Source organism: Artemia franciscana, chromosome 1 (genome assembly GCF_032884065.1).
Source record: "Artemia franciscana chromosome 1, ASM3288406v1, whole genome shotgun sequence".
Classification (NCBI taxonomy): domain Eukaryota; kingdom Metazoa; phylum Arthropoda; class Branchiopoda; order Anostraca; family Artemiidae; genus Artemia; species Artemia franciscana.
Genome location: NC_088863.1, coordinates 62,761,277 through 62,779,117, shown reverse-complemented (window position 1 = coordinate 62,779,117; position 17,841 = coordinate 62,761,277). Strand labels below are relative to the sequence as shown.

General features: G+C 34.9%; 1 protein-coding gene across 3 annotated transcripts in view; it reads left to right on the top strand.

Annotated features, from left to right (window-relative positions):
• The window catches only part of LOC136032536 (U4/U6 small nuclear ribonucleoprotein Prp4-like), a 49,523-nt gene extending 32,146 nt beyond the window's left edge, over positions 1-17,377 (top strand). For all 3 annotated transcript variants that reach the window (XM_065712819.1, XM_065712820.1, XM_065712824.1), the window contains exons 5-9: positions 3,294-3,498; positions 7,984-8,166; positions 13,104-13,319; positions 16,165-16,441; positions 17,156-17,377. In XM_065712819.1, the coding sequence (XP_065568891.1) occupies positions 3,294-3,498; positions 7,984-8,166; positions 13,104-13,319; positions 16,165-16,441; positions 17,156-17,299 (1,025 nt within the window). In that variant the 3' untranslated portion in view covers positions 17,300-17,377. The remainder of the gene's footprint in view (positions 1-3,293; positions 3,499-7,983; positions 8,167-13,103; positions 13,320-16,164; positions 16,442-17,155) is intronic.
• The last annotated feature ends 464 nt before the right edge of the window (positions 17,378-17,841 follow it).

Here is a 17,841-nt window from a genome sequence, read left to right as displayed (position 1 = left end):
TATTTAAAATCAGCATTAAAATGCGATTCTTTTGATGTTGCTATTGGTATCAAGATTCCATTTTTTAGAGTTTTGGTTACTATTGAGCCGGGTTGCTCCTTACTACAGTTTGTTACCACGAACTGTTTGATAGTGCTTACACGCCCTTTTGACAACCATCCTACATACAGTGTGTTTCAATTTTGTTCAACATACCCCTGAAAATTTTCTGAAAATTTCACCTTAATACCCTTAGCCTTTTTGCATACCCAGGATTAAACATGCCCCTTTTCCCAAAAAGAGATCCATAAAATGATAATATAGAGATGAAGCTTTTGCAGTTTGGTGTGCTAAGTTTCGTCGCTTAACGTGCTCTTGAGGTGTCAGGTCATTTGACGTGTGTCAGTTGCTGTAATGATCTCAAAATAAAAGTCGCTGCTTAGTTTTTGTCCAATAACAAGCTTTTTATCCCACAATAAGATTTTGAAAAAAAAGTCTACTTTTTGTATAGCAGATAAATTGAATTGTACCGATATGTTACTGTGAACCGATTGGCAAGTTAATTAATCTTTGCAAAATTAATTTTTTTTTTTTTTAATATAAAAATTTGTGGAGTCAAATAATAACAAAGTGTTTTATAAATAGGGTCTTCTGCTCCTTAACTACCTCTCTTTTATAAGGAGCAAAGGCAACGCAGGTAGAAACATAATGAGTAAGGAGGTAGGAAAAATACATAAGGTACATAAGAAACGATAAAGCAGTTGGATAACAGAATAGTTTTAATTTCTGCTTGGATCTAAATCCATTATTTAGTGGAGTAAAATAATTTGGATTGAGACAATTCTGAGGGGTAGCAACGGATATTGTAATTTTTTTTGCTTTTATTTTAGTTTTTGATCACTTTTCTTTTTTTGAAGCTTCTGGACTTTCTGAAGAACAGTCAAGGCAACCGCGTTTTTCTTGATGGCTTTGATGTTGAGAAGCGTATTGCCTGAAACTAGGTTGTTAAGGTTGGCCTTTCAGCGAAGCAATTCGCCACTGTGACGCGTTCTAATTTTTTTCTTTTTTTTTTTGGGGGGGGGGGGTCTAACCATTTTGTCAGCTTTTCGTTCCAATGTAAAAAAAAATAAAGAAAACTTATTATAGGATATGCAAACTTTGTCGTATATGTGTTAAAGTTATTGTTTAATTCCCTTAGAGCTTAGAGTGCAACAACTTGTAAGTGGGTTGGAAAAAAACAACTTTTTTGTGAATTCCTCTACTCAAAGTGAAATATTAATGTCCACTTAGCCCCATGGTTCCATTATATACGAGATAAGGTCCTTGCTACCCTTTAAATTTTGGGGAAGGGAGGTATTCGCGTTTTTTTATCTGTTGGATCCCATTAACGTTGAAAAAAATGTTCCAATGCCTCCTTCACCCTAATTTTATACCATTTAAACGCCTAAATTTATAATGTCATCTATTTATAAGGCTATAGTATATACCACACTGGAGAGTTCAAAGTTTGACAATTTAGAGGATGGATGTCGTAATTTTAGGAAAATAATTTGTGAATTTGCTGATTGTGTCTTAGAAGAAAGCTAGGAACGCAGCTATGAATATTAGTGAAAAAGCTTTATGTTTAAAAGGGAGAAGAAGGGCCTTATAAAAAAAATCATCTCTGAGAGATAGATCATGTGAAAACAAGAGGATTGTAAGGAAAAAAGAGTAAGCATTAAAATATAAACTGGGAGGCCATGGAAAAATTGCTGTGGATCTGGAAGATGCACCTAGACGGAATAATAGTAAAACACCTTGTACTGACCTGTCAATATATTGAGAGGGGGTACTCAATCTACACTTAGACCAGTTAAAGATAGGAACGGTGCCACAATTAGTGATAAGGAAAGAGTTGAAGAGAGATGAGCAGAACATTTTGAGAATGTGCTAAACCGAGACACACTTGCAGGAAAAGATATGGGAGAAAATGATATAGTGTTTGATACCTTGGATGGGAGAAAGATTTGTTTTATGAGGAAGAATTAGCGACAGTATTAAAAGCATTAAAAAATAATAAGGCTCCTGGTGCTCATAGTGTGGTAAATGAGTTTTTTAAATATGGTGGCTCTGAGGTTAGAAATAAGTTACTGAAGATTATGAATATAATTTTTGAAAAAGGGGAAGTACCTAGCGATTTTAGGAAAACCCTCATTAAACCACTGTATAAGAAAGGGGATAATATTAGAAAAGACGGCGGGAATAATGAAGATGTTAAAGGTAGAATAGCCAAGGCTCAGGGTGCGGCTGAAAAACGTTTGGATGAATTGGAAGATATTTCTGCGAGTCAAGATTAGGATATTGGAAGCTACAGTAATGACAGTGGTCAAATATGGTTCTGAAGCATGAATGTTCTGAAAAACAGAAGACGATTTGCTTGATGTTTTCCAGAGAAATTGCCTACAAATGATTTTGGCTACCTGGCTGAGTAACCATATTTCAAACAGTAGACTGTTTAATCCGCTTTCTAGAGCTATAATAAAAGAAAGGTTGAGATGGCTAGGACACTCTCTGCCAATGAAGGATGACATATTGTTGAAGATTGTCTTTTTCGCCCAGCCGTCTCTGGCAAAATGGAAATCAGGTTGTCTGGGGCTGGGGTGAGAGGATGTCGTAAGAAGATTTAAGGGAAATGGGAACTGCCTGGGTGTAGAGAGGGAGACTTTAAATATATTAGGATGGAGCAGGAGCCTAAGTAGCTGTGTTGGCCTCAGGTAGCTTAGTACGGAGGTGAGTTGTTAGCAGTAGAAGTATGTACAAGATAAGAATCCCGCTATCCTTTAAATTGGAGCTTAGAAGTGTAAAACTTATTGCTTTATAGTATCAGATCTCCCTCACAACTAAAAATAAAAATAAAATCGCAACTAAAAATAAAATGTTGAGATACTGCTCTCGACCTTGGAATGTAGCTACAGTATCTACAAGATGGACATTTGCTGGTCTTAGAATCTAGGGCTTTAGGTGGTAAATTGATTGTCTTTGAATAACACACATATTTGAACTTGGAAATATTCTTGTAGCTTCTTCCCCATTTGTCCCCATAGGGGTTGTTTTCAAGTGTAACTTTTTGTTGCTTTAATATGTTTTTCTTTGTCGGAAGGTCAACATCTCTAATATAGGAGTGTTAATTATGGATCATCAATAATTAAGATTAAAGGTCGCATTAGTGAAATCAAATTAATGAATAAGGGTAGAAATTAAGTGAATGAATTATGATTTATTACTTAAGGCAGTTTTTCCCGACTTATGAATACATTTCGTGAATTCAATTTTAGAATATTCACTGCCAAAAGCAAAGGCTCGCCTGGAAAAATCAAGGGCTGAACAAGAATTGCCAGAAGCAACAAAAAATGGCAAAATACAAGAAATAATCAGGAGAATGCAGACTGTGAACATTAGTGGTAGTCAAATTGGGGACTCTAGACCGATCTCATATTGTACCTTTAGTCCAAATGGTGAATATATTCTTACTGCTTCTTGGTAAGTTTTTCAGAATACTCTATGGAATTGTATCGAGTTGTGTATTTTTACCACCCTCTCCTCGTGAAAACTTTGTTTTCAAAAAATTTAGAAATTTCCCGAAGTTCTAAGGGTAAAACCTCAAAATATTACTCCAGTGCGGAGGAGTTTTTACTTACTTTTAATTATCTTGCGTCTACTTTTCGTGAAAGACCCACTCTTTGAAATTTGGAAAATTTTTGATATTTAACAAATTATTAAACTTGTCCACCAAAATTGAAGGACAAACTTTTCAATTTGTTCTTAAGGGAGGCAGCTTTCACTTGCGTTTATTTTTCGCTCTTTTTTTGTTTTTACGCGTATTTATATTAATAGGAATAAAATCACAAATTTGGGACGAATTTGCTCTTGTAAAGTAAGAAGTTTGCTATTCTTTTTATTAAATTCAAATTAAATTGCAAACATTAGAAAATTACCAAGGAGGCTTCATATTGCCTTTGGACAGTATAATGAGGTCCCAACGCTAATTGAATGTTAGTACTTAAACACTTCTTGGTCTGTGAGATTCCTCTAGACAGGTGAACAGATACTTAAGCCCCCTGCCACCCCATGCGTGGCTCTCTTATTCTAGACGTACGGTTTCTTTTTTACAATTTTGACGATATGTCCAAGCCGCCTTCATTTTTCTTGATCCGGACACGTAGTGGGATCAGGCCACATCGATCGTAAAGAATCCACCACGAGTTATTGCATCATTGTCCACCAGATTTATTTTACATGTTCGTCTATAAATGATTGGATACATCTAAAGACTTTTAAAAAAAAGTTTCAAGTAGGCCAGTAGCAAGTAGTCAAGTAAGAAGTTGGGTGAGGGTCAGGTAGTAGCAAGCATCCTAAAAAAAGCTTCTTTAAGCTTTTTTAGCTCATCTAAAGCTTTTTAAAGTAGTAGCAAGCATCTCAAGTAGCAAGCATCATAAAAAAAAGTTTTAGAATCATAAAATGTCGTTTAGTTTCCAGATGGTACTTTTATGGAGAGTTATAATGAGACAGCGAGGCTTGTACGCACGAGGCTTGTGCTTGGGCTACTGGTGCTCATAATCTATGGAGACTCTTTGGAGATGTTTGGAGACTCAATGGAGAATATGGAGACTCTTTGATACGCATTAAGCGGCATCTGGATTCGGATCTAAAGAAAATACTTGATTTTTACAATTCATGTATCAGTCTCTTATAACTCTAATTTGATTGCCGTTTTGAGTTCTGGCATATTCGCTTGGACTTCTCATTTTATTTGCCACTCGTAATTTGTTGTTTGCCTCTCTCATTTGATTAGCCGTCTAGGGCTCTGCCACATTTGCTCGTGCTTCTTGCTTTACAAAAGCACATTTTCTTGGTTGGTAAAGAATAGCACTTAACTCCTGATTTAACACGAAACCAGCTAATAACCTCATTTCTTGCTTTAACCGTAGCAATATTGTTTGTATTTATGTGGTATATCACACGAGGATGGGAACTTCACTAAAACCCTTCTATCAGTTGGGTCAAACACTTGCTCATAGTCTATAAAAATGATGATTTGAGGGTTATGTTAACTCTATGGCACTTCTCAATTATCAATATAAGACTGAAAAATTTGTTAACAGATCCTCTCCCCTTCTTAAAACCACGCTATTCTTCTCTCAAAACTTTACCTACAGCATCTCTAAGTCTAAAAAGTATTGCCATTGTATCACTATTTGGGAAGCAAACTGGTTCCCAAAGAAACCCAGCTAATGCCTCTAAAATTACGAGAATCGCTCTTATCAGCTTTCCTATAGAAGGCTTACTTAAATTTTTTTATATTGCTAAGTATGTCTTCTTGTTTAAAAATCATAATCTTCGGTAATTTATCCCTAATTTAGCAACTGCCATATTTAAAAAAATCATTTACCACACTATTGGCACCTTCATTTTTATAATTTTAGAATTATTTTGGCATTATCGCCAATTCCTCCTCAGAAAATAAATCTTTCTTCATATCCAAAATGTCACGACTTTTACATTCTTTTTTATATCTTTTCTTGTCGCTCTATCATGGTTTAGCACTTTGTCAAAATATTCTGCCCATCTCTCTTCAACTCTTTCCTTATCATTAATCGTGACCCTTTTAATATCTTTAAGTGTGACGAATCCACGCTGAAGATTCCCTCTCAATTTAATTAGATGCCAGTACAATATTTTACTATTATGCTGTGTGGGCGTCTCTAGATCTTTAGCAATTTGATCCATGTCGTCCCCTTCGCATGTCCTTAATTCATGTTTCGATGTCTTCTCAACTTTCTATACATTCCTTTTATTTTCACATTATCTATCCCTCAAATAATTATTGAAAAAAGCCCCCCCCCCCTCATCTCTACTAAACATAAAGCATTTTTTACGAAAATTCTCAGCTGGGTTTCTAACTTTCCTCCCTAAGACACAATCAGCGACTTACACAAACTATTATCCACAATTTTTCCCCTAATATTCTACATTGTCAAATTTTTGGTTCTCCATTTTAGTTCTCAACTGTTCCTGGAAAGTTTTCCCCAGATTCTCATCCTGAAGTATATCAACGTCATACCCTCCCCGAAGGTAGCTACCCTTCCTAAATTTCAGCTTTAGATTAACACTAGGCACTACTCGATGGTGATCTTTGCTTTTAATATCAATAACAGCACTCCTATATACCCGTGTGTCTTGTTTAGATCCTGCCATTCTTTGGTTTACAGTAACATAATCAATATGCTTTTATTATTGTAATACCATGTTAGCCTACGGGCTATTTTACGGCTAAGCACTGTATTGGTTATAAGTAGATTGTTATATATACAAAATTGCAGCAATCTGTGACCATTATTTTATTTTTTCCTATAACATGTAACATATTTACCTGGCTGGAATACATCATTTCCTATTTCCATCGGCCTGGGCATTAAGATCTTATAATAAAAGGACTATTATCTTATTTCTGTCTAGGATTGTTCCTGTAAGTAAAATTTATCAGAGTCACACTACTATCTCTATCAGTTGGTTCCACTGGGGCCTATACTGCTATGGCAGATATCCTGCACTTATTACTTATTAAATGAGCTACTAGCATTCTAATATTGGCACCTTCCTAACCTAAATAAAACTTAGCAGCTTCCTTATTCATAATGAGCCCTACTTCCATCTTATAGAAGTAGAAGGATTTATCCCATCCTTCCTACCTGAGTAAATAAATTCTATATAACCTAATTTTATGTTTCTTACCCGTGGGAAATAGATTCCTGGAATTTATAATAAGTCTAGTTCGAAGCCTGTGAATTAGTCAGTCAAAATGTCGATGCTATTGTTCTTTTTCAACGTTTTAAAATTCCAACTTGCAATTTTCATTGAAAGTATCGTAACTGCAGGGAAGTTATTGGTCCCATATCCAGTGCAGGAAGGGGACTAACACGTCTTCCCAAGTCTACACAAGCCGCTAAAGATGAGTTAGATTCGGACAGCAAAAAGTACTTGGGAACTCTTGAATGAAAAGAGGCTTTGTGCAATTCTGGACCTATCTTAGTCAGAACATGGTTTTCCGCACTTGGCGATGCTCTTCTATCAACAGTAGTCGGGATTCTGCACAAGCAATCTCAAGCCCATTACCATTGACTCTTTATATATTCTTGTCCACAGATATTATCTACTACGTCGAGGTAACCGTAATAGATAACGTAGCTAGGAAGAGGTTTTGGTGCCCAAATGTCCACCAAAACAAACCAAACCCGTAACGACTATGTTTTTAATCGGAATCTAGTGCGAATGCATCGTTTAACAAGCTGTAATTTCTTTGAGTGGTTCCAAACCTCAACTTTCGCTTTTAGCAGTCACTGTTTTGGCCTGGAAAACTTTCGGAAGTTCAACTATGACGCCACGCAAGCAGGATTTCCCTGTCAGGAATAGGGACAGAGAAAGGAACGGAAGCCCCAAATTATTTCACAGCACCAGAGTAGCTCCAAGCTTTTATACCCAGCTATCCTCGTCAAGGGATGGGATGAATTTGCATAGACCCCACCTGAGAGCTTTCTTTGCAATATCTCTAACTTTAAATTGTATCAAACACCCTAAACCACTTTGAAGAAGTTGGTTTTGTATTCAAAAGGGAAGTTTGATAAGAAATGTAAAGAGTTCAGGTTATTTGCTTAGATTCTATTGAAGTTCATATTCTTAAGATTAGGGTAATTACCTGAAATATAAAAAATGATCCATCATAGACAACCCGTGTATATATAATGCTTTACTTATGGTCGAGTAAATTTTGGTTATATCACGGCTTTGGTTCGTTGCTGTTTGTGTTTTTTGTTATTATGAAAATTTAAAATTTTACTGATTAATTATATTGACCCCAGAGCCGGAAGCTTGAATAATCCATGAACGACAAGAAGAGGACCGAACAAAAAAAGGAACAAAGAAAGCAATTAGGGGTTAGAAAAATAATATTAGATTATTCCCTTTCAGGAGTGGTCTATGTAAACTATGGTCTTTGCCTGATATAGAGATGGTGCAAGTGTATCGAGGGCATGATATTAACGTCGGTGCAATTGAATTCCATCCCCAGTCAACAAAAAGCGTGGAGCCTACTGATGTTAATATGGCATCCTGCTCCCACGATGGGACTGTTAAACTTTGGTCTCTTGAAAGGTAAGGTGTCTTAGTCTAAAGAACCTCATAACAAAGCAAATTAAGTTTATCTTCTTCATTTTCTTTTTCATTTTCGTTATTTTTCATAACTTTAAAATCATCAAGAATTTTCCCCAAATTTCAAACCCTTTAAGTAGCAATATTCCATGTCTAGTAAGTTGAAACGCTAAATTAAAGTAACAAAAAATCGTAACCAAAGCAAAAGGAGAGAATACAAAAATGAATGCAACTTGTGTGAAATCAGAGGATAATTGGCATCTAAGTCCCAATTGCACTTACTGAAAAGTTCAGTGCCATCTACTTTACTTTACTTGCTTACTTTTTATCTTGGATTTTTTGATTAGTGTAATAATGTATCTGGGAAGCTTTCGTTGAAAGAACATTGAGTTTTATATTTTATTTATCTTCCACGCTTTTTTGTTTAATATTCTTGATTTATTTATGTTTTTTTTAGCAGTCGTCGAGCTATCTTTGTAATAGATGGTAGATATCAGTGCCATCACAAAGAAAATATATATATGTGGATCCCTTAAAATATCGTTTTTCTTTTAATATATCTTGAAATGTCTGGTCAAAATATCGTGTTGTTTCGTGTATCGTAAGTAGTGTCTTTGCAGCAATTCTTACAACGACTTTCAGTTTAAGCTAATTTACTAAATCCTCGCGAACTAGTCGATTTCCCAAAGCATTCAATGTTATTGATTTTCAAACTTTACTGTGTCGAATAGATCTTTGGATTTCCGAAGAAAACTGTTTGAAAGCTACCTCATCGGGAGATCTTTCAAAGTAGTATTGAAGGATATGAGAGCAGCATTTACAACAAAGTATGTATCACTACAAGGTTCAGTGTTAGGTCCGTTGCTTTATCTCATTTATGTTGATCTTCTTACGTGTTAGCCTAAAAATGCGAGACCTACCTCGATCGCTGATGATACCATTAAATCTGTGTTTACCTGATCTGTAAATGCTGGTGTGTTTCCCCTGTAAATGCTGGTATTTTAATACATCAACTCTGCTGTGTGACTGGGTGCAAGAAATTTCTAAAAACTTTCTGTAGGCTATTTACACTGCTGAATACGCCTGGCTTGATCATTTGATGTAGTAATCTAGTTCAAAAAGTTGGTTATGTCCGCTACCTTGGTTTTTTTGTTGATTGCCACTTGTCATGAAATTTTGTCAGTTACTTAGTCTTGTCGAAAATTTCTCATGGGATTCACAAACATTGACATGAAAACTTTTTCAGTGGAAAGCGAGTATCAAAAAAAACGTTTTTTTTTTAGATGTCAAAGGTGATGTCAATTACCAAATTGACATAGAAATTCGTTATTTGCCCTAAAATTAAGTTGTCCTATCAAAGTATAATAATTTGCATAAATGTGAGTTAATTTACTTATTATGTGCTTATTAACTGTTCCTGTTATGGTTATGATTCCTTTGTAACTGGTTCATTTCGTATCTGTTGTGTAAACAGAATGGTTTGAATAGAAGCTCACATGCCGAGAAAAGGAAAACCAACACCCTATAGCTTTAAATATGTCAAAAATAATACCCGTGGCTAAGTTACTACCTCTCCTAAAAACTTAGTTTAGCATCAAGGTGCCTGAGGCCAACTGCACAGCTACTCGTATTCCACTGCAATTTAGATGAATTAGCAAACGGCTATTTCTTTGATAGAGAGCTTAAGCTTTCACGTTGAATTCAAATCTTAGATTTATTTAGGAATTGTTACCTAAGTGTCCTGTGGTGGCGCAGTCGGTTTGACCTTGGTAATCACGAATCACGCTGCAAGAATGCACTGCAGGGACCTTAGTAGTCAAGAAGCGTCGTTAATTCTTAAATAAAAATAAATTGTTTCCTTAGTCATCTATTAATGGATGGCTTCATATTTTTAGCTGTAAAATTTGCATATAAAGCCACCACACTTATAAAAGGTAAAAGATAGGGTTTTTGTTACATAGCAAGCTGATCAAGTGCAGATACGCAAATATATAAAGACATTTATTAGCATTTTTAAGGAATTTTGTATTTATTACTTGTAATCAAACAGTATGGGAATAAGATTAGAACAGTAATTCAAGGTCAAAGGAAAACAAAACAATCCATGCCATCTAGCACCATCCCAAAAACGTTTAAAGCTGACTGAATTTGTATGATTCTGCTCTGCAGCTGTTGACATAGTTGGTAGATCAGTTTTTGCTTTTGTGCTTTTATTAATATTGGTAGATATTATAATCACCCTTTTAAGAGTCAATTTTTAAAAAGGAAAACATTTTCATTTTATTTCATGAAAATTTGGTAACAAGTCGATACGTTTATTTTATCTTTATTTTTGCACAAACCCTGTTCGAAGTCAGTTTGGTCTAAACAGACGTATCTCGGGCTAGGTTGATGCAGCCCAAATGAAACGTGTCTTTCCATCACCCTACTAAATTTTGAATGATTCAACAGAAATCCATATCGACTGCAAAAAGATAAGTTTTGATTACTGGTTTGAAAGTCAACTTTGGTCGTTAAAGGAAAAATTTCCTAAAAGTGATTTATGGACCCTTTGTATTCTTTTTTGATGAATATATCAGCTTCATAATTACACCCCTAAAAAAATTCTTGTATATGTGTTGGTTTAAATTGTTGTCCGATTTTTCTTTCCTTTTAAATTTTATCAAAGTTTGAAGATGTTTCTTAGCATTGTTTAGTATGGGCTCACCTGCAATGGAAGCATAAACATCATATTATTATATTATCAAAGTGATCGAATCTATAACAGAACTCTTATCTATTTTGTTTTGTCATAAAACCAATGAGTGTTGTAAACTCACTAGAGCGAAAACTCAAGTGCAACTATCAAGTTAAAAAATGAAATCAATGCCATCTAAAGTTGCCCGGCAGAAGTTTAAAGCTGTCTGTGTTTATGCAGTGTAACCTGAAAATTGGTTATAAGTAAGTAATAAAATATGTGCAGCCGACATATTCTGTAGCGCTATGTTTCAGTGCTGAAAACCTAATTTTATTCGGTATTTTCTTTGGTACGAATGTTTATTCTAGAATAATTATGAGTGCTGTTCTGTTTTTGTTTGTAAACTTATACAATGATCCCATATTAAACTATATTAAAAAAAGTTTCCAAAGCCATACCTATTCGGAAGGTAGTACTGCAGTAAGAAGCTTTCATCGACGGCACAACTTTCTTAGCTTTACCATCCGGTCAGGCCAACCGTAATTTGTACTGTACTTGAGACGAGATCTAAAGGTCGAAAGTCTTGTTTTTCTTCATGAAGGCAACTGCCAAAATCAGGTTTTGGTTTTTGTGCGAGAATCAGGCACAAGTTTCAGAAAAGGTTGAATGGAGTCTTTTTTAAACACAGCTTTTTAACATGTTATGACCAATATCAATTTAAAAATGGCTAACAAATGGATTTTTTCGGCACTTTTAATTTTGAAATTCATTTGCCAGTCTTTTAGTTTTCGATGCTTGTTATGGTGGTTTATTTGTTTCGTTTTGTTTTTTACCCCCGAGATTAAATTTGGTCCTTTGAGGCTTGTGAAAGCAGTTTTTTGAAACAATACCTTAAATGTTCCAAGATCACCATTATATTAAAAAAAAAAATGCCGACATCCTTAAGCAGTAGACAATGTGCCAACTGCTCAACTAAAAGAGTTACAAAAGACAACTAGAATTAAAAACAAAATCAGTATAGCTGTTTATTATAGAAGGTAAAGCGGACTGTAGTTCAACAACATTCAAAGAGCAGAGCGTAATCCCTGACTTTTCTGAGCCAAGATTTTTCTTGAAATAATTTGACGGTATACGCAGCATTAACTGAGAAGGTATACACAGCACTGAGCAGCTGTGATTACGGAAGGCTCGACTCTAGTCTAACTTAAGTCAAAGATAATCATAGAGCAGAACACACTCCTTGGTTTTTCTGAGTCAAGCTGTTATGAAAATAATCGTAGTTTAAAATAACATAGACAGCTTTATAAAGTAAGTATCCCAAATAAAAAGAGAAGTGCACTGACTAACTGATAAGAAAAACTGAAAGAGGAATTCGGAAGAAACTATGTATATCTGCATATAAGTTATTGTATATGCAGATCTGATACAGACTTGCACATTTCTCAGATTTCAAGGCACGACTATCTTAAGAACTTAAAGGGAGTATTTTTAAAATTTTCAAGGACCCCTTTTTACAAACAAAAAAACAAACTCCACTTAGTTGGCAGGTCGATGGGACTTTGCGATTGGAACAATTAGAGTAGCTGTGATTAGGAAGTATAAAGCGCATGAGGTTGACTGTAATCCGACTACTACTCCTACTAATAACAACTCACCGCAGCACCAAGTGGTATTAAAGTGAAACTTTCATTTCGGCAGAGTTTCAACTAAATCAGAATAGACGAAGCATTTATGCTTTTGAAAGGGAATAAAAGCAATATCTGAGAAACGGCTTAGAGTATTAAGTTGAAACTTTCAGGGCATATTGAGGGGAGGTTGAACTAACCAAAAGGCATTAAGTGCATGTGAATCTTCTGAGTCTACTGAGTTTAATGTTGATGATTTGTTTAATTTTCGGCCATCTCAATGCTCTTAGGATTTTACTGATATCCTTTATTATTTTAACATTATAACTTGCCTATTTTTCTATATTTTTAATCCCATCTACCCTCCTCCCTCTATAAATAAACTCGGATAAACCTTAACGGGATCTAGATTTACAGATCCATTGTAGATCATCTTTATATTAAAAAAAAAGTCTACTTTCCGGAATACCTGTATTTTTGTCTAAGTTTATGTCCTTGAATAATGGTAAGAATATCAATATTTTGTTTGGTAGATTTGATTTCTGTTCCTTAGTAATTTAATTTCTACATTAAATGAATTTCATTCATTTATTTTCGTAAATTACTGATATAATTTAATTTAGTTAATAATTTTTCAGTGACGAGCCTATAGCAAATATAGAGGGAAGTGCACCCTTTCGAGTGTCACGGATTAAATTCCATCCTTCCGGTCGTTTTCTTGCAACATGTGTGCATGATTCATCCTGGCGGATGTGGGATTTAGTACAACTTGAAGAAGTATTGCATCAGGAGGGGCATTCAGGGCCTGTTTATTGTATTGCATACCATCCGGATGGATCACTTGCAGTGACAGGGTAAGTGACGGAGTTTGAGGTGAGTAGAAAGTGAAAAATTACGAGGTGTGTGAGTTTAGAATTTTGACATTATCTTTGTCTATTTGCTCTTCTAAATGAAAAATAAAATGACAAAACTATTATTATTATATATATATATATATACATATATATATATATATATATATATCTATATATATATATATATATATATATATATATAACTTATATATATATATTACTTATATATATATATATATATATAACTTATTATATATAGATATATATATAACTTCGCGCCCCCCCAAGCCCCCCCGCGCGCGTAAGTCGTTACGCGCCATATTAGTTATGCGCCATTGTAGTTGTGTCCCTGTGTCCCACTTGTGAATATAGATAGATTTATATATGTGTTTCAAACTACGTAAAAATTGCGAATAAACAACATTCTTGGCTTTCCCATTGTCTGTGCATATACAAAGCCGTATGTACTAATAATGACGTCATATGCAAACGCTCTTTTTACAAACAAACAAACATGCATCCACACAACTCGTTTTTATATAGATAGATAGATAGATAGATACAATACAAATTAACTGCGTAAAACTTGCGAATATACAACATTCTTCGCTGTCCAATTGTCGTTGCATATAAATACATTGTCAGGTTTACCGACCCTCGAACATGCAACGTACAATTGTCCATGGGAAAAACAATCAGTATTAAGATCTATACCACATTTTTCTAATGATTGACCTTGAGCTTTGTTAATGGTGATTGCAAATATATATAATTTCTTTTTAGTTTTTTTGTAGTTTTTACCTTTTTTAGTTTTCTTCTTCTTTTGTATTAATGCTAAAGCCAAGGTTCAAACCTGGAGCCTCTCGGACCTAGAACCTGAAACATAACGCTTTACCAACTCAGCTACTTCGGCTTGAATACATTCGTTTTGAGCAGCTTCCTCGGGTGTTGCCATTGTAGGTTCTTCAGTCATTTTACAATTAGAAATTTCTCTTTCGACGGTCTTCTTACAATTAAAAATTTGTCTTTGAACGATATTCTTAAATACCTGTGTCCTCGTCGTCATTTATATTCCCTGTGTCCCGGTATCCCAGTCTGTAATTTCTCTTTGAGTGTCCCGGTCGTTATTTATATTCCCTCTGTCCCGGTCGTCATTTGTGTCCCGGTCTGTATTTTCTCTTTGAGTGTTTTTCTTTTTAGTATTTTTTAGTTTTTTACATTTTTTCTTTTTTCAGTTTTCTTTTTCTTCTTTATTTTTCTGCTTCACTATGAAATACATATCGCCGAACCTTTGTTTTTTTAACTAAAATCTGGTAGGCATTGATGACCTTATCCAAGTCAAAATCCCAAACCCAATCATCATCGCTATCATTTTCAGTTTTGATATGTTTTGACTCTCGCTGTCCAGGTGGATCTTCATCTAACTGCGCGGTTTTGCGTTCTTTAGCCTCAAGCCTGTTTCCTTGCTGTTCTTTTGATTCCTCGGCACGCTTTCTTTTCTGACTTTCTCTATCAGCAGCAAGTTTTTTGGCATAGACTCTTTGAGCATCTTCATCTTCTTTTGCCATGGTAAGTTCATCAGTCATTGTAAACTTAAACATTAATAGATTTCTACGTGAACATATGTCTTAAATATCTTGAATGACGTCACCGTCAAAGCAAAAATGACGACAACTAATTTCATGACGTCAGTCAACACAGAAACATGACATCACCTGATCCACAGACAGACAGACAACTTATTTTTATATATATAGATATATATATTATATGTATATATATATATATATCTATATTCACAGGTGGGACGCAGGGACACAACTACAATGGCGTGTAACTAATATCGCGCGTAACGACTTACGCGCGCGGAGGGGCTTGGGGGGGCGCGAAGTGCCCCCACCAACTAGGTGTTGGGGTGGCGAGAAGCGCCAGCCCAACAGCTAGTTATTAATATTTCCCATTGCCGAATTCAAATTATACGACAAAGTTGTGTTAGGGAGAATGTGTTCGTCATTTCTGTGTTGCTTTTCAATCTATTTGCAGAGATTGCAGTGATATTTTGAAATTATAAAGATGTGAGTTTTTTTTTCTTTTCATGTTGTGTTTAATTTAAGTTCACTCATTGTTTACACGTTGATAAAGGCTCCTGGACGTAAAGTCAAAAAATTTGGATCTTATTATTGTTTGTGTTTTTTTTTCTGTTTTGTTCTCCTGCTTTGTTTAAATATTATTCCCAATTTCTTTTTCCATTTTTCACGGAAAAGCAGTATGGTCTAAGAAATTATAAATTTGCGGATATTTTTACCTGCCATGCTTTTTTTTTACTCGGGATCCCACCAAGTATCATAAAAGGAATTTCTGTGGAAACTAGGTAAATTAATACCAATATTACTACTGATAATATTGCTGCTAATTCGTTTGTTGATGATTCTTTATTGTTTTGAGTTTTAATATCAAACTTTATGCATCTGTGAAGAAAAAAATGCCACTGTAATTATTTAATTTTAACTTCAAAAAGGGAATAAACGGCTCCGAACAAAAAAATGGGCTTGCATGGATTCGAGCGAATAATTCGTTACAAATGCGATAATGTAGCTAAGAACTAACCATGGCTACTAAGCAGTACTATCTGTGCTAACAGTGTTAACCACCCATGGCAGTGCTAACTAAAAGATCAAATAGTGGACGCCAGGGAGTAATGTACACATAAAAAAAATCTATTTTGTGTTGATTCTAGGTATGTTAATTTTATTAAGTTTAAGCAAAGTTAAGTGGGACATCCAATCCTGGAGACCCAAAGCCTCCCTACTTATCTAATTTTATTTAGCATTGATATCCTATTTAGAGGTCTTGATAGCTTCGGAAGAGTTTGGGACTTACGGACAGGTCGATGTGTCATGTTCATGGAAGGGCACCTGAAAGGTGTATTAGCGGTAGATTTCTCCCCCAATGGTTATCATATCGCCTCCGGCAGTGAAGATCATTCTACAAAAATATGGGATCTGAGAAGAAGAGATGTGCTGTATACAATTCCATCGCACACAAACCTTGTGTCTGGTGTCAAATTTGAGAAGAATCATGGACAGTTCCTTGTTACAACCTCCTATGATAACACGGCAAAGGTGAATTATTAATCATATAATCGTTCTTGTTCAATAATTAACCTTGAAAATTATAGCTTTTGAATATTGGTAATTGAAAGGCAAAAAAAATTGACAAGAGAAACTTATTTTAGTTTGGCTCGAAGATATAAAAAATAACTCTTTCGTCAAAAGAGTATTTTTGTTGTTTACATTACGTATATATTATCTGCTCGTATATGCGTTCCATCCATTTTTATATCTTTTTTTTACTTTTGTTTTAGTTTATCGTTTGGCCTTTAATTCTATAATACAGATAAAAATAAAATTTTACAACGATAGTAACTACATTCATTGCTGTAGTAGCACACAGTCAGTCAAAAAACAGTCAACAGTCACAATCGATAAGTATGAAAATGAATAATCAAAGTTTTACATCTACAAGAGCATTGGAGAAAAATGATGCTATTAGGTATTTATAAAAAAAGAGAGCCTTTAAAAATATCTGGGGGTTTTAAGCTTAGAAAGTCTCTTTATTTGATGAAGGTTCTAAAGTTGGTGTTTTTCTCATTTTCTAACTCTCTCTTTATTTGTTTTGCATCCTTTTTTTGTTGTCCTTTCTCCTCCCTCTTACTCTCAGCTTCTCCCCTCTTTCCTTCTCAGCCTCTCTTCCCCTTCTTTTCACTTCGTCATTCACTCACTTATAATTTCCGTTTTATCGAATGTTCCTTGTCATTTCTATTGATTTTTTGTCAGGTATGGGCGGCAAACACATGGCAACCGTTACGGACTCTACAAGGTCACGATGGAAAAATTATGGGGCTGGATATATCACCTGATGGTAGCCAAATATGCACCTCATCATCCGACAGAACATTTAAACTTTGGACTCCTGAATGAGATTTTGCTTTGGAATTTGAACTTGATTTTGTTTTGGAACTTGGAGAGTTTGATTAAATTTTTTCCATTTTTGCTGAACTTCGTTCATATGCCCCAAACTAGTTAATTTAATTTATTGGATGTATTCTCAGGCGTTCTTTCAGATGACGATTCAAGTTTGCAAGCAGGAATATATTGTCTCACCTGAAGACGAGAGTAAGATCTTCACAAGCAGAACCTGTTTCATATTGTGTTGCAAAATACCACCATAAAACTCACCTTTTGTATTTTTGCGATTACAATATTCTTAAAATCAACAACTTCAAATATGTAGTGGCAGCCTTCCAAGCGAGGATCACTACAACTACTTTAGGAAAGTAATCTAATTTTGAACATTCCAAAGCTTTTCTTCTCAAAATATTTGCTAGAACGTTATTTCATTTCATATGTTTGGTGCATAAAAGGAGGGCTTGAGTGTCTAGAATGTGAATGTTTTTCAATAATTTTTAATCATGTGATCGTTGGCTAATGCTGTGAAAAATATACACTCTACTGAAAAAAAA